At 48.2% G+C, this 24,557-nt stretch overlaps 1 protein-coding gene across 4 annotated transcripts in view; it reads right to left on the bottom strand.

The window, feature by feature from the left end:
- The window catches only part of LEF1 (lymphoid enhancer binding factor 1), a 70,127-nt gene extending 51,346 nt beyond the window's left edge, over positions 1–18,781 (bottom strand). For all 4 annotated transcript variants that reach the window (XM_059471034.1, XM_059471033.1, XM_059471036.1 and 1 more), the window contains exons 1-3: positions 18,572–18,781; positions 17,710–17,773; positions 16,123–16,256 (exon numbers count right to left, since the gene is read on the bottom strand). In XM_059471034.1, coding sequence (XP_059327017.1) covers positions 16,123–16,256; positions 17,710–17,773; positions 18,572–18,781 — 408 coding nt within the window. The remainder of the gene's footprint in view (positions 1–16,122; positions 16,257–17,709; positions 17,774–18,571) is intronic.
- Positions 18,782–24,557: the final 5,776 nt, after the last annotated feature.

The following is a 24,557-nucleotide window of genomic DNA, read 5'->3' as shown; positions in this document are numbered from 1 at the left end:
CATGCCACGCTGCTCCTCACTTCAAAGAGGACAACCATAAGGAGAACTATTAAAGCAATTTAAAAAATATTATCTTTAGGATGTAATCTACCCAGAGATGAATGGGAATAATTATCTAGCTGCAGATTTTTATGTGGTTTTTTTGAGGCAATAACTGGCTGAACATTCATTCTAAGTAGTTACCTACACTAACTTCCACCTTATTGAAACAAGAGACTAAAGATACCATTTTTTTTCACAGCGTGGGCCACGTATTCCATACCATATTTCACAGTAACATCTATACTCACTAACCCTTTTTCCATTCAGTTCATAATCCCATAAACACCTCTGTAGCAGCTCATGCAACTGTTCACGTAGAAAAGGGTGCCTTCTGTTTTTCTCAAAGCAGCAAAGGCAGCAGTTCAACAGCCTGAAGTGAGAAGATCCAGCTCCAGTTTACCAGGCAGCTGTCTGAAATCGCCCCCTCAAATTCTCACTGAAGAGCAAGACCTAACATCAAGAGCCTTGCCTTAGCATTCTTTAATCTGCATACCTTGAACTCTTTATTCTTTCTCTTCTGCTCTGTTGCCCCACCTCTGAAATTGATATTATGCCATACTGTAGACAGGGAAACAGGCCCTGAGACACCAGCTACTGAGCTGAAGTTGTGCATCAACAAGACTTCCCAAAATTCTTTGACTATCTGTTCACTCCAGGTATTTTTTGAAGGCAATGTACAACCTGGGTCTGTTATTCACTTTTGGTTGGATAGGTATGTTTTCTGTAGCTATTGCTTGAAGCTTTACCATCTCCTCTCTGCCTCTTATGTGTCCATGGCCAGGTACCAGCACCAGCTGTCCTGATGCCAAGGGACACTTGAGCTCCTCCCAACAGTACACAAACACGTGCTCACCCATATTATAAACACGCCAAAATATACAAGAAAGCAGAAAAAGGTCAAAGCCAACAGATTTCTTTTCCAAAAAAAAAAAAGCTTTTTTTGGCTTGATTAGACCCCTAAGATGTCAGCCCTGAAGAGACAAACAGAGGGATTTGGGTCACATATCACAACACTGAGGTGCAATGCTTTCCTCTTTATAGGTTAAGGCTTAAGCCACACACTTGATTCAATAAAGGCAGTTAACTGACATAGAAATTTTCATGAAAGAGCTATGAAAAAATGTTAAAGAACTCCAATCAATTTTAAAAAATCTATTTTAAAAATTCCTTTGTAATTTAAATTTACTGGGAGGCGGGGTGGGGGGGAATAACCCCAGAAGGAAACAGTTTTACTTCTTTTTAGATTATGCATCTTTCACCAAATACTGAAAAAGAAATCTCAGCTCATATTTGTAATAACAAGAGATTATTAGAGTCCTCGATTTACTGTTGAAGTCTGCAGAAAAGTTTCATACCTTGAGTGAGGTGCAGCCTAATCCCTGCATGTGATTACATTTAGGAGTGAGAGGGAGGTATGCGGGGGGTAGGGAGAAGCAATTTTTATTGAAGACAACGCTTCAGGCAGCCCTGGAGCAGAGTGGATCCAGTTTGAAAAGAATTGGCAACCCTAAAACTTTTTGATAAGATAAAAATTCATTGATGTTGGCTCACACTAGGCCCACTTCAACTCTGCACTTGTCCTCTGTGTTTCCTTGGCATATCTGTTCCTTTCCTCTATCTGCTTTAGCATAACTTTATTTTTCTCTTTTATCTTTAGCTAACTGCACCCAGGGACTGGAGGGATTGATTTTTTGTTTTGACTTATTGTTTGAAGATCTGTAACTCAAAGCAGCTTCTTGCGCCTCTGATGTCTAAGCCCAAGCAGTATAAAAGGTAAAGCTCATCCTGTGTACCAAAGTGAGCAGGGATACCATTTTATAATCAGTCATCTGTGTTTTATTTTGCCTTTTGGGGAGGAAAACTATTTTGAGACTTTATAAGCAATAATACTTTAAATAAACATTCTCATGGCAGATACTGCACATGCCAGTTCCCTTTTTAAAGACAGACAGCTAGTGCTTACCGCTCATGGGAAGAAAAAAAAAAGTTCTTAATTAAAGGAGGCCATTATACATCAGAAGATATTTTGAGCATCACGTCACACTACCAACAGCCTATTGCAGCCAAAATGTTACCATGCAAATGTAGAAATGCTCTTGCTCAGAGATGCGCTGCCATGAGGCCAGTGAAAATCCCCGCTGGGAGGGGAGGGCAGGAGACAGAGCCGCCGTAAACAGCCATCGCTCATTGCCACGTTAATGCCACCCCAGCCCCAGCCGAGACACCAAGCAATGGAGATGGAGTTCTGCTTGCTTCCTCTGCCTTCTGAGGGCCAAACTCTGGAGATTTCTCCTTTTCCCAGGCAATCCTTCCCTCCCCCCCCCCCCCCCCCCCCCCCCCCCGGACAAAAATGCCTCCGGGCTGTTTTAAACAAGCAGCTCCTTGAGACATGGCACAGGGGTTTCTCACTGCACATGCACATTTCTGTATCGAGGAAAGCCAATAGTCATGGCACACACGGACTTTGTTTACGATCGCCACTCTCTGCTATTCCCTGAAGTTGCCCAGCTTGCTGAAATATGGTTACATATGCAAACATTATCTCCCAATTGTAACCTCATTTTCTGCTCTGCTGGACAGCGTGACCAGCATTTGTCATCTTGCCGCCCCCGCCCGCCACATCATTCATGTGTCTATAATTGTCATCAAGATGTGGCATGTCAGCAGGACTCCCGCGTCCGCTGCTCCCCATCTCCACGCAGTCACTCAGGTAACAAACCCATAATCTCACCCTGTTTTCATGATGGTTGAATTACACATAATTGTTTCTGCACAGTGATTGATTTCTGCCTGAATAGAGACCTCTGCCTTTTTTCAATGCGAGCGAGTGGCAGCCAAGTCTCTCCATCTAGGAGGAGGCAGCAGCCTTTGAAGAGATCAAAGCCAAGGCCGCGAGCAGTTGTGCGCCCTGGGAATATGGAAAGCCTTTATGCTCTCAACCCCATTTCCAACATCATGTTGGATTGCAGCTGCATTACATTCTGCCAGCATTCTTAATGCTTTTAGTATTGACTCTGACATCACCGATAGCTGTTTTAAAGTAACAAAAGCTGAAGGATGACTTATTTTCACAACTCCATAATTGGAACATGCAAAGTTAGGGGAAGGGAGCATTTGTTTTTAATCTGAGATACAAAAGAAAGCACAGAAAATTATATAAGTTCCCCAAAATTAAAAACACGTTTTTCATATGGAAAGAACAGAGGGGGCATTTTTATAGCCTAGACCACACAAAATGAACTGATTATGCACATGCTTTTTCAAGCCTAAAGGCTGAAGTAAAATACGATTGGGCAAGCGAGTCAAATCGGGAAAAAATATTGTGACTCACAGTACATTTAGTGACTTTTAGCACCTGATGCAGGGAAAATAATGCAGATGCCCAGGCTGTTGTCTCCCCTCTGCAGCTCCTTGTAGCAAACTGACAGTAGTTCACCTACCTTAAACCAGACACACAGCACATGGCAAACACTAAATCTCCATTAACTAACCTAAATAACGACCTAAAACGATAAAATACTGCAAAGCTTCATTCAAGCATTTCTCTCCTCCAGTTATGCAGACAATTCTTGGGCTGCCTTAAAACTACTCTTGCCACAATATGGTTTTCAGGGGCATCAAATGCTCCCACGCTCCTTCTCTCTCTTCATCTGGCTTTGCTGGTGAAAATAAAAGTAAATTTCTATCAAGAAAAGACTGTCCTGAATTTTAATTAAATGTACATCTACATTACCCTGAAAAAATATTTCCAGGAAACTTTAAAAAGCTATCAGCAGAAAGGAGGGAGGATAAGGAGGATGTGAAAAGCAAGAGCCCAGGAGTGCACAGGAGCTGAACCATTCTGTATGTGTGTGCTGCCCAGTCTGAGCACCAGGGCAACTTTGACATATATTTTTATTCATGGTAAAACCACTGAACAGGAGCCTTTAAGAGCAGTAATTTTGAACTATGGTCCTGCCGCTACTGTGCAGAGTGCTCAGGAAGGAAGAATGTGCAAATAAAGCATAAGCTGTAAAGAATTAAACATTACGAGCACTCATGTATTAGCAATAAAAATAATTTCCTCTTAGCTGTATCATTTTTGTTCTGCTGTACTAACACCCCTTTCCTCCCTGTAGTCATTAAAACCCCGACTCAAAGACAACAGCAAAGGGATCTGCCTCCCTCCCTATGGACTCAGAGCTTACGTCCCTGTCATTTCAAGGCTGGGAAACCGTCTCATTTTCACTTTGACTGTTCCTTTACGCACTAACCATACTGAGGCTGAAATTAGAGTCAAACCTAGCAAGCTCTTTTCCAAGATGTAAAAGCTTATCATTTTTTTAGTATCAAGACAGAAGTCTTTTCTGATGTAATCCAAGGTTTTGGAGTTTTTCCTCCTTCTACTCTCCTGCCATCCCTAACAAATTTACTAGTTCCTCTGCACAGCCTGCTTTTTAAAATCAGGGCTAATTCTTTGTGGCTCTGGTGTTCATTCTGATAAGCAGAGGGATGCTCGTAAAGAAACACAGAGGAAAGAGTGGAAAGATACAGGGAGCTGCAGCCATCACTGTAAACAGAGGGATCTGCTGCCATTATCTGCAGGACAGCTAAATCAACTTCTGCCTATCCCACAAGCAGTGTCAAGTATCTGGAAACGAATGCCAGCCTCCAAAAACTGAGCAAGTAACATGCATAGCATTGCAAAGGTCTCCAAAACACTCACTACTATGAAGACACAGCAGAAAAATAACTTTTACATGATGCTGCAACCCTACCTTTCAACATCAAACCATTACTATGATGAAAAAGTATGTTTTACTGTAATTACTGCTAATTTTTCCCTTCCGGGGACTTTTGTGTTCGTTTACAGAGGATTCACTTGCTACTTGATACTTTTTCTCAAAAGCTTGCTCCAATTTTGTAGCTATTCAGTGAAATTCAAGAGACACTATTTAGCCCAGAAGAGGCACCTGAAGGCTGTCTGCCAGGTTTTCACCCCCTCCAGCCCACTCCATAACCTGCACAGGCGGCATTCTGTGCCCAGGCAGAGGCACGGCTTCTCCTCATGCAGGATCCTTTGCTAACCGCATTAGAGAGAGCCAGCGGCCCTGACAACCAACCTCACCCACTCCTGAAATCAGGAACTGAAATCCCTTCAAGGTGACTACCTGCAGGACCACAACAAACTGCGTTTTAAGCGTGGCTGTGGTGCTGGGGACCGTGCAGCCACCCGCTGTGGCCACAGTGTATATCAGCTGTGGCTACAGAGGTGTGAAGAAACAAAAGAAAACGCCACAGATGACCTGGCTAACCCTGGCAGGGCAATGGCACCGGGGCACACCGCTCAGGGAGCACAGCTAGGAAACTGAGAGCTGTGCTCCAGTGAACACAGCCTGGCTGCACTGTAGTGTATTAAAACAGAAGATATTTCAGGATGTCCAGGAAAAAGTTTAAAGCTTCCAGCTGCAAATGAGCCGGCACCTCCTCACAAACCATTCTTCCCACCAGAGGTTGCCGAGGCACAGGGCTCGGACGTCACTGGGCCTTGGCCGGTGCCCACCACGGCTGGAAGAGGAAGACAGGTGCCATTGCTGCCTAGCTGCCATCCCAAAAAGCTGCTCTGAGATCTTCCCATCCCTACAGTAAACAACAAAAGTCCCATCAGGCCGGTGCCAGGGCAGCTGACAGAAAAACCTGGCTGGTCATTCCCAGCACATTGTGCGCAAGGGCTGTGAATCAATGGCAGGTTCCCGGGAGAGGGAGCGCACCGTGCTCGTTATCTAATTGTGTTTGCACTGAACTTCTGAGAGGGAAGGAGACAAAAGTGGGGGATGAAAATAATGATGCTGAGGGCAAACAGCCTGCTCCCCTGCAGGGGAGAGAGCAAACAGAAAACCAAGTGAGAAGATATGGGTGCTATTGTGTGGCAGGGAAGTAAAATGAGAAAAAACAAAATTTGTTTTTTGACAAAACCTTTTTTGGGCTAATTTTCTTAGGCCACTTCTTGCTTTTATTTAGAAACTTCAGTAGATTGTTTGCTCCTCCATTCAAAGGCTGGGTATGAAACACAGCCACAGCCAGCACTGACACAAACTTTCTTCCTATCTGCACTGGCTTCAATCGTCTTATTTTCCCTCCCTCCACTGCACATATCTCAGTTTTTACTTTCTCAGACTTCTCATTTGCTTTCATTAAAAAACCTAAGACCAAAACCAACCTAAGAACCATATGTTTAGAAGTGAGCTGTCTTTCAGGTGAATTCCCAAAGTGAACTCAGGAAATACGGATTTTATTCCCACCTCTGCCATCACCTTCCTCTAAGACTCCGAACAAATGTTGCTTTTTCAGGTCCTCATTTGCAGAAGTCTCCTCTCAGACTGTGCCTTTGCTTTTGGGAGTGGAGTGGGGGGAAGCAGAAGACATCCACACGCACAAACACACACATAACCCCAGTGCCAGCATGGGCACCAGGGATACTTCCCAGGAATCTGCCAGCAGTCACTGACACACCGCAATTTCCACGGGTCACGTCCTTGTGCTACACTCTAGGCTGGGCAATTATACACAGAATTTACCTATTTCATGCTTAATTGCACAGGCACAAACTTTTCCTCCAGCCCCAAAATAGCTATAACTTACCAGCAGCACTTATGTTACCACAGGCACCTCTGCCATTCCTGGCTTAACCTCCGAGGATCAAATCTCAGCCACTGGCTTAACCAGCCAAAACCCCTCCTGGGAGAACCCAGCAGAGGAGAGAGAGGAAGCACAGGTAACACAACAAAGGCCAACATCAGCTAGGGGCTCCTGGGCTGTGACATGCCACCTCCAGAAGAAAAATGAAACACCCACCTGTAGGCTCTTCTGCTGACTGAACCTGAAAAATAATTTGTCCACTAGATGCTGGCCAGAGAGATTCATTTGATGGAGGAGGGCATGTTTGTGCAGTAAGCACTACTGTGTAATTTTCTGACTGTATTTACTTGGAGTCCTGGAAGACAAGCTTCACAAACCCACCGCTGAGATCTCCTTCTCCTAGGAAGTCTGCCTGTGCCCCAAACACGGGGTTTCTGAACTGGCTTTGATTCAACCACATTTCCCTACTGAACATTTATTGTTCTGCCCCATTAGCCTGCATTATTCTCACTTACACACATATCCTTGGAAAGAAAAAGCAATAAAAGGGAGGATTTAAAGTGTCAGAAAAAAGAGGAAAGCTCCCTACACAAGTTGTTTTGGAAGCACCCTTGAACTAAAAAATGTTTCAAGACAGTGTTTGACCAGCTCTTCTACAGTCTCTTAATATTTCCTTATTACAAAGTATGAAGTCATCCTCTTACAGGTCACTCTGATAAGAAGATTATATTTGCCAGTTATAAAAAAAAAAGTGTTTGCAATATTGCTGTCAAACTGTCTAGGGAGTCACCTAATAAATTAGCGTTTCTTGTGGTTCTCCTATTCCAATCTTTCCTTCTGAAGATTTACATCTAAAACAGGATCACTGCGCTATTACCTTAGAAATATTCTCAAAATAATAGAGATAGGAAAAAGAAGTCTCAACAAAACCTGAAAAATCCAAACACTTAAGAGTTAAGCTTTTTAAAGTTTTATTTCTTTTCTTTTGCCTTTAAATCCACCACAGCTTCCTTTTCTTCCTATAACAAGAGTATTTAAGATACAAAATAAAGTGCAAGAGGGAAGGGTTTGAGTAACATTTTTTTCAAATCAAATATGTTCATCTGAAACTTATTTTTTCAAGTTGAATTTAGTTGTGTGCAGGAGGTAATTGGGCAGTAAAACCAGACAAAATACAGCCCAGTGTGCCACTGTCAGAAGGCAGCCAAATAAGGGGAATCCTAAGGGAGTAAACTATTTTAATCGCTTGAGTTTTCAAAAATGTATTCCAATATGTTCGATGTATGGCTTATTTCCTCAAGATCCTCACTGGCTCTCCCAGTGCCAGCTGGGTGAGCTCATTGCTCCTTCCCATATTGACCTCCAGCAGTCTGGAGGGGACCTGGGCCTGCCCCATCACCCTGGGCTCCCACCCTGACCCTCACTCACCTGTGAGCTCCTGCCCCACTCCCAAAAGCTCCCCAAGAGGCTGAACCTGCACATACATTTGTATTTGAGAAAGGAGGACCTGGATGTGAGCACATGTACAGTTTTTACACTTGGCAGGGTCTAATTCACATGCAGAAGTTCAGGGGAGATATCAGCCTCCCCCATTTTGGAGGAGTCCCTGCACTGGGTCAAGCCCAGCTATTCTCCAGCTTCACCTCAACTTCTCTGTACACAAGTGTTTCATCAGTTTAAGATACAGAAGTGCTGCTGATCAGACCACAATGATGGAACAAGCTGCCACAAAGCCTAAATTGAGGAGAGAGCACAGATGTGAGAATGAAACCAGCCTGTAAAAACTAATTGAAGAAGATATACAATGGAATTTTGCAGCATGGGACAGAACACAGGTTGGTAGCAAGAACCTTGCTCACTGTGAGGGCACAAGGGAATGATACAGAACTGCAATGAAGGAAATACAGGACTGGCAGGGAGCAAAGTAAAGAGCAAGGAAAAACACAATGACCACTCATAACTGCAGCTTCCTGAACCCAATACAGCAGCACTCAACTTCAGAAAGGAGAGACCCTCAACAAATCCCTGGATTGTGGCATTTAAACAAAGCAAACACATTTGCATTGCCAGACACAGTTTAACTGCGTTTTAGCACATCGGCAGGCAAAAGGCCTTCTCCCAGCCCGTGGTCTGTGTTTGACAAGCGTTGACACCTGTAATCATCACCTCCACATTGTACTTTTTTTATGCTAGACAAAGCTTGCCAATGCAAGACTTGATAGGGATGAAGAAAGATCAAGGCAAAAAGATCCGCCAGAACTGTGGAGAGACAACAGACGGCCACAAAGATAAACCTCTGAGACAGTTTTGAAACACAGAAAAAGACAGAAAATTGAAGAAATAGGGCTTTATAGCATAGCTAAATGACCAGTTACAGAGAGCTCTGAGCAGCCAGTGTCACTAGGATGCCTACTCAGAAATATAGAGCCTACAGGGACAGCATTTTAGAGCTCATCGCTCTCCACCTCTGAGCCAAAAAAACTGCCCAACCAAAGTCCAATGATCCCTTTCCCTGTTTTTTGAACATACATCATGAATCAAACAATGTCCAGACTGGTTTTCTTTGGATAATGACTGCAACTCCATCCACACCTCTGTTCAACTCCCTCAGGTGAAGCTGAGCTGTCATCAGTATCCACAGGATTTCAGCATCATGCCTTGCAATTCTGTGCAGTCTCACTCCTTGTACTGACACTGTGAGGTTCGTTGCAGTTCACACACTTTCCAAGTTTCTCAGAGCAGGGCTGCTGGTTATACGCAAAGCCTGGCACTGTGCTGGATGTGCAGCACCAGCCTGTTTCAAGCTACTTTAAAGCTTCCCCACTCAGAAAGCAAGGAGGGGAAAAGAAAAAAAAAAGGTCACACAAGCAACTTTCTGCTACTCTTTGCCAAAGCAGCATTACCAGGGCTGCCTCACACCACGAGCACATGCCCATGTACCCTGCTCCTTGGCAAACACTTGCATGAAGTCCCCTGCTCCCAAGGGACACCCTCCCCTGCCCCGGTCTGGGTGAAGCAGACCTGCCCGCTGACTCGTGCGGCACTGTTTGAAGTACAGGGCTGGAGTACTGAAAGTGCTTGGATAGACAGGTGCTTTTGGGAATTAACTGCTCTCTGGCTTGCTTAATAACTCCTAGCCAAAGCAATTCTCTGGTTTATGTGTTACAGCTGGTGACAGCACTACACTCACTTTTTAAGTTGAGCTGCCCATTTTATAAATATTCAATCGAAGCCCCGTAACTTTACACTTGTTATTTTTGCTGACTAAACTCATCCCATTGATTTTATGCCTCAACCTTACCTATATCCACAGCCATTTAAAGAAAATAAACAATCATTGAGTCAACCTTTCAGCTCTGTTAAAATGCTCTTCTACACAAGGGATTTGGTAACTTTGAAGATCACACATATTCCAGTTCCTTCATCCTCCATCTGAAGCCCCAGCAAGCAACATCACCACCAGAAGCCACGGAAGGCCAGCCATTTTTTCTTGGGCAGTTCAGGCCCCTTTTCTTCCCCTTTAGGAGAGCAAGCAATCCCTGACTGATTAGCACAGTTGGTGTACATGTTAACTCCCTATTGCACTTTTCGTTCAATCCCGAAGATTCAATGAATACATTTTTATTTAAGTGCTCAATCACTTTCTTGCTGAGAGGACAGATTCCTTTGAAGTGGGAATCCCAAACTAAATAAACATATCCACAAGATCCAAGTCTCAAACAGAAGCCACTGGGTTGCTAGATTAAGTTATTCTGAGTGCAATTTTCTTAAGTGAATCTAATGCTTATGAAGGGCTGAAGCAACAGAGACACTAATGCCCAAGTCTTGGGCAGGAGCAGCATGCCAGTGTCCTGCAGAAAGGGACCAAACCCAAGAGCCAGACGAGAAGTGTCCTCACCCCAAACATATCTTACAACCAAAACCAGCTTGGAGAGAAATGTCTGCCATCCTGGACAGGGCAGTTTGGGGTAAATGGGAGCCACATCCGCACAGTTGGAGCATCACAGCACATGGCTTCCCTGCAGCAGCGGGACGGACACAAACAGAGGACAACCTGACTTGACCAGGGCAAGGACAGACTGCCTGGCTCCCAGCAGTGCTTCCCTTGAACCAGACAGACACTGGGTCAGGGTCCATCCATGTGAGAGCAGCACAGGAGATTACATACAGCAGGACACACACAGAGAGTGTTCGGTGTCTGTATTAAAATGGACTCTTGCATGTCTGTCTCTTTGTCTTCCTGAGAGACATGATGTTTTACCACTAGCAAAAAAGAAAAAAAAGCACATGCCTCTGATAGGACTTCAGAAATATTAAGCAGCAGTAAAATGCTTTTGTGTGGGTTATTTCCTTCCCATATCAGGAGGCATTTTCGCTAACTATAAACAGAAGTTAAGTACTCCAGAGAAGCCAGGCCTGCGGTACCCAGGCTTTTCAATGCCTGCAGGCATGCAGCGCGGCAACTATCTGGAAAAAGCCTTTTCCTCTTTTGATGCCTGAACCTGTGGAGCTTCAGGCTTTCTTCTTGAGCCATATCCTCCTTGGCACTTGCAGCCCATAATAAGCTATTCTTATTAACATTTTTTCTGGGCTGGGATTAAGTTGGAAAAGAGACAGGAATGACATTTTGCTTAAACCACTTTAAAAAGTAAGCAGCAGCTCTACCATTTAAAGTTTATATTGAATCAGCTCCTAAATGTTTGGGAAAAAAAGGGATATTTAGGACGTAAACACAGACACGTATTGCTATACAAAAGCTCCAACTTTGATGATTTGCAGTGGGTGGGGTTTTTGATAATGCCTCTGCTCAAGCCACACACACACACACAATTACTGCCTCTGCACTGACACATCAGGAGAACATTTTGTTTTCCCCTTACCAATCCACAATTACATAGATTTGTTAATTGCATCAATGTGACAAGGAGGAAGCAACAAAAGCTGAAAAGGTGTTCTCTTCACTAGCTTGTGCCAAAGATCACGGTAACAATGAACTATATACCTAAGACTCAGCCTGGAGCTCTGATTAGGAGCAGCCAGACCAAACTTCAGATAAGGACAACCTAGAGCTAGTGTGTTAACTTCTTCTGCCCCTTTTCCGAATGGAGGATTCATCTTATTACATGGGAGAAAGAAAACACCACCAAAACTCATCCCATGACCATTCACGGCATGGGTTTATGTTTCACAGCGGCCTGACTGACTTAGACTGATCAGCTGTGATTGCTTGAGTCAGAGCAGCTGAGAGACACGTTTGTTTGTAGCAATGAGGTGCCACTATTGGGGCTGAGCAGATTCCTCTTCTTTCCCTGGGCTGCCATTTGGCAGGACTCACTGAGCTACTCAGAAAATAAAGCTAAAATTCCTCCCTGGGCAAATGCTAATACACTCCATCAAGTTCTGCTTCCATACAGCCAGGAAGCTCTGTGCTCCTGTGTGCTTGATTTCAAAGTTATTTAAGGAGTTAATCGGCATCATTCAGCTGCATGGGGTGAAGCTGCGGAGCGTCGGTGTTGGATAAGCAGCTCTGGCTTGGGGAGCCCCTCACAAAGCTGCCCATTTCCTCAGGCACGGGCCTGGGGTTGTGGAGGGAAGAGAGACATCTGTGGCAGGGCCACAGCTGCCTGAAGCCCCAGAGCATCCTGCTCCAATGGCAGCTTGGGAAGCAGAGCAAAGGTTTCTGCTGGGTGATACGGGAGCAGGAGCCGAGCCACAACTTCTGCACTGTGAAAGCCTATTTCATTTTGGGCCAGGGAGGTTTCAGCTGGCCACAGCTCCCAGCAATTCCCTACAACTGCACAGTGAGAAGAAGCAAATTCTCAGGAAAAAACAATACAGTGAAAAATCAGGTTTGTATCCTTCTGCAGCTCCCATACATTCCCCTTGGGGCTCCAAAATTTCCCCACAAGGGAATGAATCAGGCTGCTTTCAGAGGAACAGAAGACAAAGCCAGGGAAACAAAACCTTCACTGAGGCTCCATAGCCTCTCATTTTTGCTATTTCTACCCTCATCCTTCCTTCTGCCCATATTATCCTCTAAATCTCCTGGGACATCAGCTCTTCAAGATGGGAACTACCTCCATACCCCCTGCCATGCAGAAACACACAAGGAATATCCAAAATTTGGGCTAGTCCTGCGTTGTTCCTAGCAATCCAACTCTCTTGAAAGAATTCCTCGTCATTTTCAGATATGCTGCATTGTGCAAGTTGCCATAACATGTTTATACATTGTATCCTCCGACCTATTTAACACATCCAGCTGCTACAGAGAGGCAGGAAGAAAGAAACCCGGACCCCAAGAACACAGACAAAAAGTAGGTTGCAGAAATCCCCTATCTTTCCATAGGAAGTTTAACTCATGGGGAATGAGAAATAAATCCAAAATTATCTTCTGGATGAATTTAAAACATGGAGAAATGATCTTTCTTCAGTCACTTCCTCTGTTCCCACGTTCCCATCAAACAGTCAAGAAAGCTTTGCCACCCCAAAACTAGTCTTGTTAACCAAAGGGAAAAACCCCCACATGTTAGAAAACAAACAGCTGCCTTCATCTCCCATCTTCAGCGCCCTGCGAGGCTCAGAAACCACCGAGAGCTATCTCAGCACACAGGATGCACATTCACCAGGTGCTCCTGCGGTCTGGCACCCTCACCTGCCGCTGCTCCTGCAGCCACCAACCCACTGCTGCTTCTCCACTCACCCACCCATCTGATAAGAACACGAACTGCGGCACCAGGCTCCGACCTGAACTTGCAATTCACACTCTCCTGCTCCCACTAATACAACCTGGAAATAAATAGCAAATCAGCTGCCAGTAAAATAAGAAAATTTTAAAAAAATTGAGGAAGAGAATGGGGAAGACGAGAACTCTCTAACAACAACAGAATTTGGAAGATTTTGAATCCTTGTCAAACATTCTCTTCCTTCCAAAAGCTGCACTGAAATTAGACTTCTATTTTTTTTTATTATGGTTTATTAGGCAAGTTGTGTCTGACTACAGATTTCTACTTTTAATTGTACAAAGCAAGCTTTTAAAGCATGTGCCTTTTAAAAAAAAAAAAAGGAAAGGCTTTTTTTTCCTCCCTCTCTACATATGGTGATGAAAGTAACTTTTTTCCCTTTCCAGGAAAGCTTTGCTCTCCCTTCTCATAGATGGTCCTTGCCCTGTGTCTGGACGCCGTTCCCCAGGGGTGCATCCCCGGGGCAGTTTGCAGCCAGCAGGTCCTTCCAAGGTGGAAAAAAAGATTCAGCGCCCCAGGGCGCCTTTTTAATCCCGGCTAACACCTCCAGGCAACAGATGCATCAACAAGAAGCTTCTTTGTCATGCAAATAGCAGGGCGCAGGTACACACCAGGCACAAATGGCTGGGGACTAGTGATACCCCAAGGGAGAGCTCTGCCTCCGGTGCTTGCTGCTCAGCTGCCGCTTGCCCTGGGAAGGGGAGGCAGAGCAAGGCAGCGGCCGGACCCCGCGGAGGTGAGCGCGGCGCCGGAGCCGCGGACCGGCACGGGGACAGCGAGAGTGTCACCTCCGCGATGCCGCGCTCTGATCCTGCGCGCTCTAAAACCCAACTGTCAGCACCGAGCCTAGCAAAGATTACAGTTCAATTAAACAAAAAAATTATTTAATAACTCAAGCGTGTAGCCTTGTGGTTAAACTGAAAGAACTCCGGGCTTATGTCAACATTGCAGCCCTGCAACAGCACTGTTTTATTGAAACAGCGGTGCTGCTGTAACATGCAAGAGCAGCACCGAACTAAATTAGCCCCTCAGATGTTCAGCAGGCAGCTCTGCAATTAAAAACAAGACGCGTTTTCCCCCTTCCTCCCCTCCACCACACCCACAAAGGGCAGTTCCTCAAGAGCCTCTGCAAGATGATAAGATGATATTCTGAGGGCACTGATGCCAGATCCGTACAGAGTGGCAGCCCCACGGTATGCATATATGGAGAAAATCCTCGGTGAATAATTAAATTAGATTTTGTTGTTCTAAGCCACACACCAGCACTCGGGACTTTCTTAGGAAGGTAGAAGGCAAAGAGGGGGTAAAAAAAAAAGTCTGAAGTTTCCTAGTCCCGCAAAGGGTAGGTTTGAGTCTCGATCCCCTCTTGAAAAGCGGCATGCTTTTCCCTATGATACATCCAAAAGGAAGTTTTATGTAGAACAACGTTTACAACAACAAATATCAACAGACTGTGATCATCATGCTTCACCCTAAATGGCTGTAGGCCTCTGAACTGGAATTTATACAGAAAAAACCCCTACAGCTATAGAAAGTGATATATTGCATGAGTTTTTGCATCTTTCAAATGCAGATCCATGTGTTTTGCAGTGCCAAAGCACCCTGTCACTCTGACTCCAAATATACACTAATTTAACATGTTTCGCTGCTGTCAAATTACCAGCACAGATCAGGCCCCCTTCTTTTTGTTTTTGAAGTCGAATGCCACAGTCCTGAATAAAAATCAAGAATGTCAGAGCGCAAAACAATGCCATGACAGAGTGGCATGACAGAGACCTCCAAGAAAAAAATCTAGGAGCCAGTAAGAGGGAAAACTGCTTTATCACAGGCAAGTAACTCCTCCTCTCACAGCACGCACAACGGCGGCGGCATTTTTCCAGCACGATGCCTACAAGCAAATCGTTTCCTGCTCCTCTCAGGTTCTACTAATATAATTTCCACAGATCATTTTAACACTGCCTCTCCATTGCTCTGTATGCCTCTTACAAAAATAAATGGGGATTGACTACCCAGAATTAAAAGTACATTTAAATCCATTAAACATGAATCTACACCAATGGAAACAGAGGGACCAACCTGGAAGAATCAGTGCTCGCCACAATGTAAGGGAAAGCTGTAACTACTGCATCATGGTTGATATTAATTTCTAAACAACCATTTCACAATTTCTGGCTGAAGATACAGAGTATGTTTCAAAGCAATGCTGCCAGATAGATAAAGCCTTCATGCAGACCAACTGATGGTGGAAATAAAATATCAATCAGCAAAGAGCAATGCCACATCTGAAGAAAAAAAAAAAAAAAAAAAAAAAAAAATCCAATCTTCTCATCTTACTGTCATGTAACTTTAGCAGTTCTGCTTCCAGCCCTTGATTTTCCTCAACAAACAAAGAGTTAAAGCCAGAAAATTCACATCTGTCCCAGTCACTATAAAGACAGCATTTACATCATTCTGCCATACGTTATCCTACAGTAGTAAACCAGAGCTCCCCCCACAAAGCCCCCAGCCCTGTTCACAGACATTAATCTCAGCTTTTCCACTGTGATCATGACCAATACCTCTAAGAGATCTCAAACTCCTCTGGACAGAGGCTCTGAACAGCAGAAGCTCAACCTTCACTGTCACTGAAGCTAGCCAAAAGACCCCATTGTAAACAGGCTCTGCAGACCAAACAGGAGGAAACCCAGCTTGCCAAAACCAGGCTTTGGAAGAGATAACTCACTGTTCTGGGGATGGGTGGCGACAGAGATCCATTAGGCATGTATGGGTCGTTATTCATATTTGGCATCATGATATACCCAGAATAACCAGAGTACGATGGTCCCTTGCTGTATAAGCCATTGTCTGGATGCTTTCCTATGGAAGATGAAACAATGATTACATTATTCCCCATGTATGCATTTCTCACGATTTAGAGCACTCAAACAGGTACTGCGCATATATAAACATGCTCTACATGCAAATGTTTCCTTACTCATGGAAATTACTGCTGACAGAAAAATGATACAAAGTAACTTGTAAAAACATTTTTTTAGGAAGCATAAACTGTTAAAATAGCGAGTATTCTCAGTGAGGAGTTTATGTTTAAAATACAGAACAGCCTCAAAATAAACAATTTTGCTAGTACTCACTGAAATCAAAGTAGACACATCAGCAATGACATCACATTTCTCAAGTAGCAGTTTTCCCCAATTTTATACATGCCTCTAGGATTTGTCAGTTCAGAATTATTGCCAGTATGGGTTTCCAACATCACTGTTAGGAAAGGCTGTGATAACTAGATATAATAATTTCCTTCTCTTGCTGAGACAGTGTGTGCAGCAAACAATTCATTCTGACTATGCTCATTGGGAACAATTAAAGGGCAGGGGGTGCTTGGAAGGAGATCCTAACAATTTGGGAGGGAGGCTGTTAAGCACACATGGTACTACAGCCAAGAGGGAAGCCCCGTGAGGGAGGCTATCTGGTAGGGAAAAAAGGTATTTGGGTCCAGATCCTGCAAATAGGGTGAACAGGTCTCCCACCTACATGCCCACAAGGACACTACTTGACAGTGAGGTTTCAAGAAGATGCAGAGCTGAAAACTATCCGGAGCTGAACACCTCCTCCTCACTGCCCAAATACAATGAGCATGGACATCACTGCTTTTAGGCTATTTAATTACAAATTTGGAGGAAGATGGCCACAGAGTCCTGGAAAGCACCAGGACTGGACTCTGTCTGTCTTTATATGGAATTTATAATCTGATTTAGTTTGAGATGATAAGCTTTTGATTTTAAACATAATCTCCCACCCTTCACAGCACACGCATTCTTTGCATGCATGTCCAGCTTCCTAAATGATATTTGATGAACTCTGCTACTTCCTCTGTGTTCCTCAATCGAAATTAACCATTTGAGACATTTAAAAAAATGCACAAGATCTGCCCATACTTAGATTTGAAAAAGGAGATTTAAGTAACAGACTTTGGCTATGGGGAAAAGCAGAGGGTTTCTGAACACAACTGTACACTGTATGAGTCAAGAAATAATGTATTTAAGGTGATATCCTAAAAATAGTTACTTCTTCAGTGAATATCCATTTGGCCTACTTATCAGTTTCTAAACAACTGGAATACCATTTGGTCACTCAAGATAAATGCACTGCACGTTCGTCTGCTTTTTAAATGCGCTTCGAAAACACTTTGGCATCCCTCCCCCCCCAAAAGATATAAAATTTATGTTTTCCAGATAAACCAAGTTCCAGTTTGAGGACTGTGTGGCGGGTCACAGAGGGACAAAACTGCAAGACAGGACTGTGCGAGTCTCACCTTCCTCGGGGTGTTCTCTGCCTTTATCATGGTAGGAATCCTGTGCTTGAGTCTGCCTGGAAACCTGACCACAAGGAATCCACCATCAGAAAAGAAGAAAAAGAAGAAAAGTCATTGTATGGATGCTCGTTTATCAAACACGCCGCTACAGTTTCTTGAAGGAAGAGAGGATTTCAGAGCACAAGATTAACATCTTTCTTTTTCCTCCTAAGTGGCTTGGAAGGCAACTGTTCCAGAATCATTGGTGTAAGCTATTGTTTTATGACAACGTGAATAACTACAGGGCTTTGCAAAGCATTTCTAGCAGAAGCACCCTGCATTTAATGGAAGTGGATCATTTATGGAAAATATTTGGCGCTCTGGCGGTCAAAACGCTCCTGGTAAAAAGATACCAAAAACAATAATGAAAATCAGGTTGCCCTCCTTAGCAGATGTTTAGGGGGAAAAAAGAAAGAAAATTAAAAAAAAAAAAAAAAAACAAGAAAAAGAAAAAAAATTAAACAAAAATTTTTAAAAGGCAGGCTCCCCGCTCGCCCCGAAGTTATTTTAGAGTCGGGAATTTCTTCCCTAACAGTTTTATGCAAATCCCTTAAAGAGTTTACAGCTAACGCTCCGACCCCGCTGATTTTACTGAGGAAATTTCATGGCTGCTTGAGGTCTAATACCACCGCACCGTCGGGGAACTCGCGGCAACTTTCTCATCCCGGGCCGAAGCGCGGAAGGAGCTCTGCCCGGCGCACCTCTGGAGACAGGATTCGGGGTAGAACGATCTCTGTTCCCATGGGAAACGTTTCCCCGGTGCCCCTCCGCAGCTCCCTCCCGCCGGCACCCCGCGCCCCGCGGAGCCCCCGCGGCCGCGCACCTCGTGCCCGTTGGCGCCGGGGGCGATCTCGGACTCGTTGACGAGGGAGGACTTGATGTCGGCCAGGTCGCCCTCCTCCTCGGGGTGGCTGATCTCGGCGAAGATCTTCTCTTTCTGGGGGTCCCCCTCGTCCTTGAAGGGGATCATCTCGTCGGTGGCGCAGAGCTCCGGGTCCCCCCCGCCGCCCCCGGCCCCCGGCAGCTGCGGCATCCTCACGGCAGCGCGGCGTCTGCTGCGGCCGCCGGCCCGCCGCGGGAAGGGGAGCGGGCGGAGCAGCGGGGGGAGGAGGAGGAGGAGGAGGGCGGAGGAGGAGGAGAGAGGAGGAGAAGGAGGAGAGAAGAAGGAAAAATCCCGTGAACTCCTCGGGGTTGCTCTCGGCAGCCGGAGACCCCCGCCCGCCCGTCCGCCCGCCCCCTCGGGGCCGAGGTACCCCGTCTTCCGCACGACACCGACGTCCCGGGGACCCTCGCCCCGACGCGCCGCACGGCCGGAATAGGTCGAAATACGCTCGCCCGTGTCCCGACCGCGCCAGGGACCGCCCCCCAGGAGACCCGACCCCCCTCCATCCCCCCGGGACCCGGGCTCACCCCGGGGGCGAGGAGACGCGGAGGGGAGCGGAGCCCGCCCGCGTTTCGCCTCCGAGCGAAGTTGCCACCAGCCCGGCGGGACCGAGTTAAAATGGCAGGGGGGAGGCGGGCAGGGGGAGGGGGCGTCCCGGGGGAAGGGGCCGGCGCTGCCCGTGCCGCGCACCCACCGGGCCTTTGTCCGCCGCTTCGTCCGCGGCTCCGGGCACGGCTCGGCTCGGCTCGGCGGCACCGCGAGGGGCGGGGGGCCGAGGAAGAAACAGCCCCGGGAGGGAGGGAGGGCAGGAGGGGAGGGATGGAGCGGGCGGGGAGGTGACCCCCCCCCCCGCTTCCCTCCGCGCCCGCGGGCAGGGGAAAAAGTTGCCGGCGCGGCGCCCCCGGCCGCCTCCGCGCTCAGCGCCCGGCGCGGGGCCTCCTCCTGCCGCAGCCGGCGGGCGCGGCGCCCCACGGGGGGCGGCGGTGGGGCGCGGGGCGGCGGCGGCAGCGCAACTTCAGCATCGCTCCCGCCCTCCTGCCCTGCGCCGTCGGGGCGGGGCGGGGCGGGGGCGGCGGAGATGAAAGGGACCGCCGCCGTGACTGACACCGTGTCCGGGCCGGGAGGGCCGAGCGGCGGGGGCGGGAGAGGAGGGGGCTGGGGCAGCGCCAGCGGGGAGGGAGGAGGGGGCGGGAGGGAGCGGGTGCGGGGCTGCCCCCGGGCAAACTTTGCTCTGGCTGCGCGGAGTGGCCTCTGTGTCCGTGTGGGTACCTACACGCACACGTGTGCGTTTGTGTGTGCGTGTCCGTATCGCGGCGGTGCGCCGGGCACTGCCGCTCCTCTCCCTTCCCAGCCAGGAGCCCGCCGAGGAGGGCACGGGCACTGGCTGCATCCCCGGGAAGGGCGGACAGACCTGCTTTTTTAGGGCTGCTTTGTTGAGCCTTCCCCATCGCCACATGGCGCTGCTCCGTTGTGGGAAGTGTGCGAGTGGTTGACCAGCCTTGCCCGCGCCCGCATCGGACGAAGGGCAGAATTAAGACATCCCCATTGAATCCAGCAAGTGCCCGGCAGAAACGAGTGGTAGCCCCCGAGAGACGGGGAGAAACCCGCCGGGGCGAGCTCGTCCCAGTTTCGGAGCGGTAAATGGAGCCAGAGCAGTAAGGGAGATTCATCTCTCTATCCTGTCCCGTTCCTCCAGCACCGCGCTACCCCGTTATCTCCAGGCTGATCCGGCATCACCCGGCGACAGGGCACGGGTGCAGTAAAAAAAAAATCATCCACACAAAAGCAGGCGCTGCGCTTGGGGAGCGTCAGGATCCACAACTTTTATTTTTCGAACACGATGGGCGCACATTTTGCAGGAAACAACTTCCCAGTATTTTGGCGTCGGAAAAGTGCGCTTTGTGCTTTGCACATGCCCCGTCAGGTTGCTAAACCTTCAAGCGCCGGGAGCCGGAGGAGCGGGAACATGTGGATGCTCAATCCGTTTTCGGCAGATGCTGGGCTCGGCACGGCGGCACTGCCGGCCGGGACACGGGCGGGCTGAGCCCGCTGCCCACGCCGCCGCCCGCGGCTCTCCGTAATCGTCCTCGAACGGGTAATTAAAATCCAGCTGAGAAATTAGACCCTCCAAACCCCGAGAAAGGGAGCAAGGTAGCGGGAAACTGGGGGGGGGGGGGGGGGAATTGCCAAGTCGAACAAGTGCGTGAAATAAATGATCGAGAAAGGAAGAAATTAGAAATGTAACTTCTGGGAAAGGGCTTAATTGTGCAGTGCTCCCCAGATGCGGGGAGACCCTCTCTCTCCCGGAGACGGCTGCAGAGAGGCGATGGGGAAGCGGTTGTTTGGAAAACGACAGACAGCTCGGGGATGGTTCCTGAACGGAGATGCGCATCTCCGCATCTCTCCCGCCCCTCTTCCCTTTCCTGGCGCTCGGCGGGCACCGGACACCCGGGCCGGGCAAAGCTGCCCCGGGACGCTCCCGTTCTGAAAAAAAAGACCTTTAATGAGAGGCTGAGGTTTGGAACCCGCTCACCCGACGGGACGGGGCGGCCCGGGAGCAGGCAAGGGACCCCGCCGGAGCAGCCGGCAGCGCGGCCACTCCTCCGTTTCATTACCGTGTCCCCCTGGAAAAGCAGCCTCCCCCCGCCCCTCCGCCGTGCCTCTACGTGGGCTGGAGTCTTTCCCGGATCGGTTTTTTGGTGGAAGGATTTGAAAGGCAAAAAAGGGCCGGGGTGGGGGCGGCGGGACCGGGGCGGGGGAATGTGTGTGTGGAAACCGTAATGATTTACGACAAAAAGATAAACTCAGGAAACGTCAACTCCAACGTCAGATTTGACTGGAGACAGCACAAAGCTGTCGCTTTACTCGCAGTCCTTGGGGCACGGCCGGAGGCGGGGGGCAAGGCCGGGGTACAGGGACGCCCCACGCTGGCCCCGCTCTCGCCCCCGGCGGGACCCGCCGCCCTCCCCGGGCCACCGGGAGCGCGCCCGCCGCCGTGCCCGGCTCCGCCGCGGCTACCGCGCCGTTCGGCGCTTTCGCAGCGCTGATTTTTGCGCTTTAGGTGTTTCTTATTTTTTTCTCTTTTGCTTTAAGCGTGAGTTTGTATTTTCCTGTGGTTTTGTTTTTGGTTTTTGTTTGTTTGTTGTTTAAATTTGGGCAGGTTCTGCTGGGTCGTTTGTTTTGGTCGTTTGAGCGGGTTTTAACATTTCAGAGTGAGTTGAGGAGTTTTTGTTTGGCCGGTCTTTTTGCATTTTCAGCGTTGAAGGGACCCGCACTTGGAGCACCCCCCGACGGCCAGCCCGGCTTGCCCGGGCTCAGGGCAGGGTGGGGGGCGCGACCGGGAGGGCAAACCCGGCCGGGACGGGATGGGCTCCAGCGCTCGGGCAGCGGGACGAATCCCTGGAGCTTCAGGGGGGCTGCGCGGGGGGACCCGCGGTGCCGATGTCGACCCCTCCGGGGGCAATGAGCGGGCGGGGCACACAGGACACTCTGGCGTGCGAAGCGGCGTCCGCCGGCGGCGCCCCCTATATAGGGAAGGGCGGGAGTGGGGCGGGGCGGCGGCGCCTTTGATGTCCCGCCGGCGGCCCCTTTCATCCCCCCCGGCTCCCCCCCCGAGCTCTTTGTGTGACTAAATTTGGCAGGAGCATGGAGGCGCGCCAGGGCGCCCACGTGTGCGCCGAGCTCCCAGCTGAGAGAGCCGGGGTTTTCTTCCGGGTAAGGAGACAGCGGGGGAGATCAAAGAGTTTGGGGAGCTGGAGCCGAAATGTGCAGTGGAAATAAAGTGAAATTAAATAAATAAATAAATAAATAATAGGAAAGGGAGAAAAATAATGTGCAGTGGAAATAAAGTGAAATTAAATAAATAAATAATAGAAAAGGGAGAAAAATAATGTGCAGTGGAAATAAAGTGAAATTAAATAAATAAATAAATAATAGAAAAGGGGAAAAAAAATTATTTCTCCGTCCTGGACGCGTGCCAGTCACAGGCAAGGGGGAGCACATAGTGGTCGGGGGCACCGGCGGGAGGGGAAAAAATATTCTCGGAAAAGGAGTTTTTTCTGAAAAGACAAAAAAGAAAAAAAAAAAAAAAAAGAAAAGAATAAAAAACAACCAACGGACCAGCAGACCGAGCCTTTTGTTTAAAGCCGCCGGGCTGTGGAGCCGAGCGGGCTCCGCCGGGAGGAGCCGTCCAGGAGCGCGGCCGGGCCAGGGCTGCGCGGCCGCGGGGCAAAACTCCCTCGTAGAGCCCGAGAAACGCCGGGCGACCGGCGGCAAACATCCCCTTCTCCCGCCCGCGAGGCCGGTTCCGAGGCTCCGAGGGAGTCCCTGTGAGCAAACCCCCGCGGTTTTTCCTCCCCCTCGGAAGCGATGCCGAGGGTGGTCCCCGAGGGGAGCGTGCCCCGGGGCCAGGCGCCCTTTGCGGCAGCCCACGCTGCTCCCCGCGGCTCCCGGCGGGCACGGCGCTGCCCAGGGACAGCGGCGCTGCTCTCCGAGCTGGGCTGGCACAGCCGGGCTGCGCCACGGGAATCCCGGGGCCCGCTGCCCCCCCCCGGGCCTGCGGGATGGTCACCCGGCCCTCGCTGCTCCCTCAGGACTGCAAAGCACAACAAAGAATGTTAGGTTTTAAAATTTCTCCAATCGAGCCTTCTCGGTGCCTTTTCAAGGCAATGTGACTGAATTATGCGTGTTCCCCGGGTCTGCGTTCGCCGCCCCGTTTAGATAGCACCCGTGATTTATGTGCAAGTTGAATATATAGGCTGAATTCCCAAATTCCTTCTGAATCAAATAAATCCTCCTCCTTCAGGACGTGGGGTGAGCAGGGCCAGAGCAGGGATGTGATGATTAGCCCTGGCTCTGCAGAGTTGTCGCTGGTGTCCTGCACATCCCGCTGCTGCACAGCATCACTGGGGAGCCAGCCCCGGGCTGCCTCAGCTTGTATAGATGTGTTTGCAAATATGGACCTGTCCTGTGCCTCTAAAACAAGGGTAATACCTCAAAGGCATTTTCTACCCTGTGAGAATAAGTGCATTGATGTGTTTAAAGAGACTCTTCTGATGAACGCCATCGGGAAAGCTGTAAATAACAGATTGGGATTTTTTGGGGGGAAAACCCAGTGTCCTCTCTCACTCTTGTGTTGTACCAGGCACAGTCCCTTTGGTGATGCAGTCCCTTTTACAAGCACAGTGTCCAGATATCTGGCATACCTTTGGATGTGGGTCCATGTTTGGATTGCAGGCACTGTGGCTCACATTCCAAGGCTATGCCCAGCTGTTTATTGGGGTGGGTCACCTGCCGTGGCCTCCAGATGATGCTGATGCCAGTTCCTGGTAGCCTTGAGGGAACTTGGGTGTGGTGTGGAGGGGATTTCTCATTGCACTTAGGATCATTCCTGTCATGGTGGCTGAAAGAGATTCTTTCCAATAGTCAAGTCAAGAGGATTCTGCAGCGTGAAGGGAACAATTCTGTATTTGGTGCAGATTTATATTTTAAATGGAGAAAAAAAAACAAAAAGGGAATAATATGTTCTGGTTTTGAAGACTCATTTATTATGAGCCTTTATGAAATACGAACTCATTTTTCAAATTTATAACAAAGGGCATCCTGGCTATGTTTCTAGCAGCTATATCAAAGAGTAAATGCACTTCTCATTTAAAGCTACTTTGAAAGAGATCACATGTAATAGGTATTAGGATATTAAGAGTGTATATGTGCTTTTTGCTTTTTAATTTACACATCCAGCTTTCCAGTTTTGGGATGCCATTAATGTTCTTAAACCAGAATTACTCTATTTAAAGAGCTAGGTTTTCTTAGCTCTTGCAACAACATGGGCTTTATGAGATTTGAGTGGGAAAATCTTACCAGTGCATTTTTACTCTAAGAGCTTTTGTTTAGAGGAAGGCATTGGTGGCTCAGATCTCATGAATGT

The sequence above is a fragment of the Ammospiza nelsoni genome, chromosome 4, assembly GCF_027579445.1.
Source record: "Ammospiza nelsoni isolate bAmmNel1 chromosome 4, bAmmNel1.pri, whole genome shotgun sequence".
NCBI lineage: Eukaryota > Metazoa > Chordata > Aves > Passeriformes > Passerellidae > Ammospiza > Ammospiza nelsoni.
Note: the sequence above shows the minus strand (reverse complement) of the source record. Positions and strands in the feature narration are given on the sequence as shown.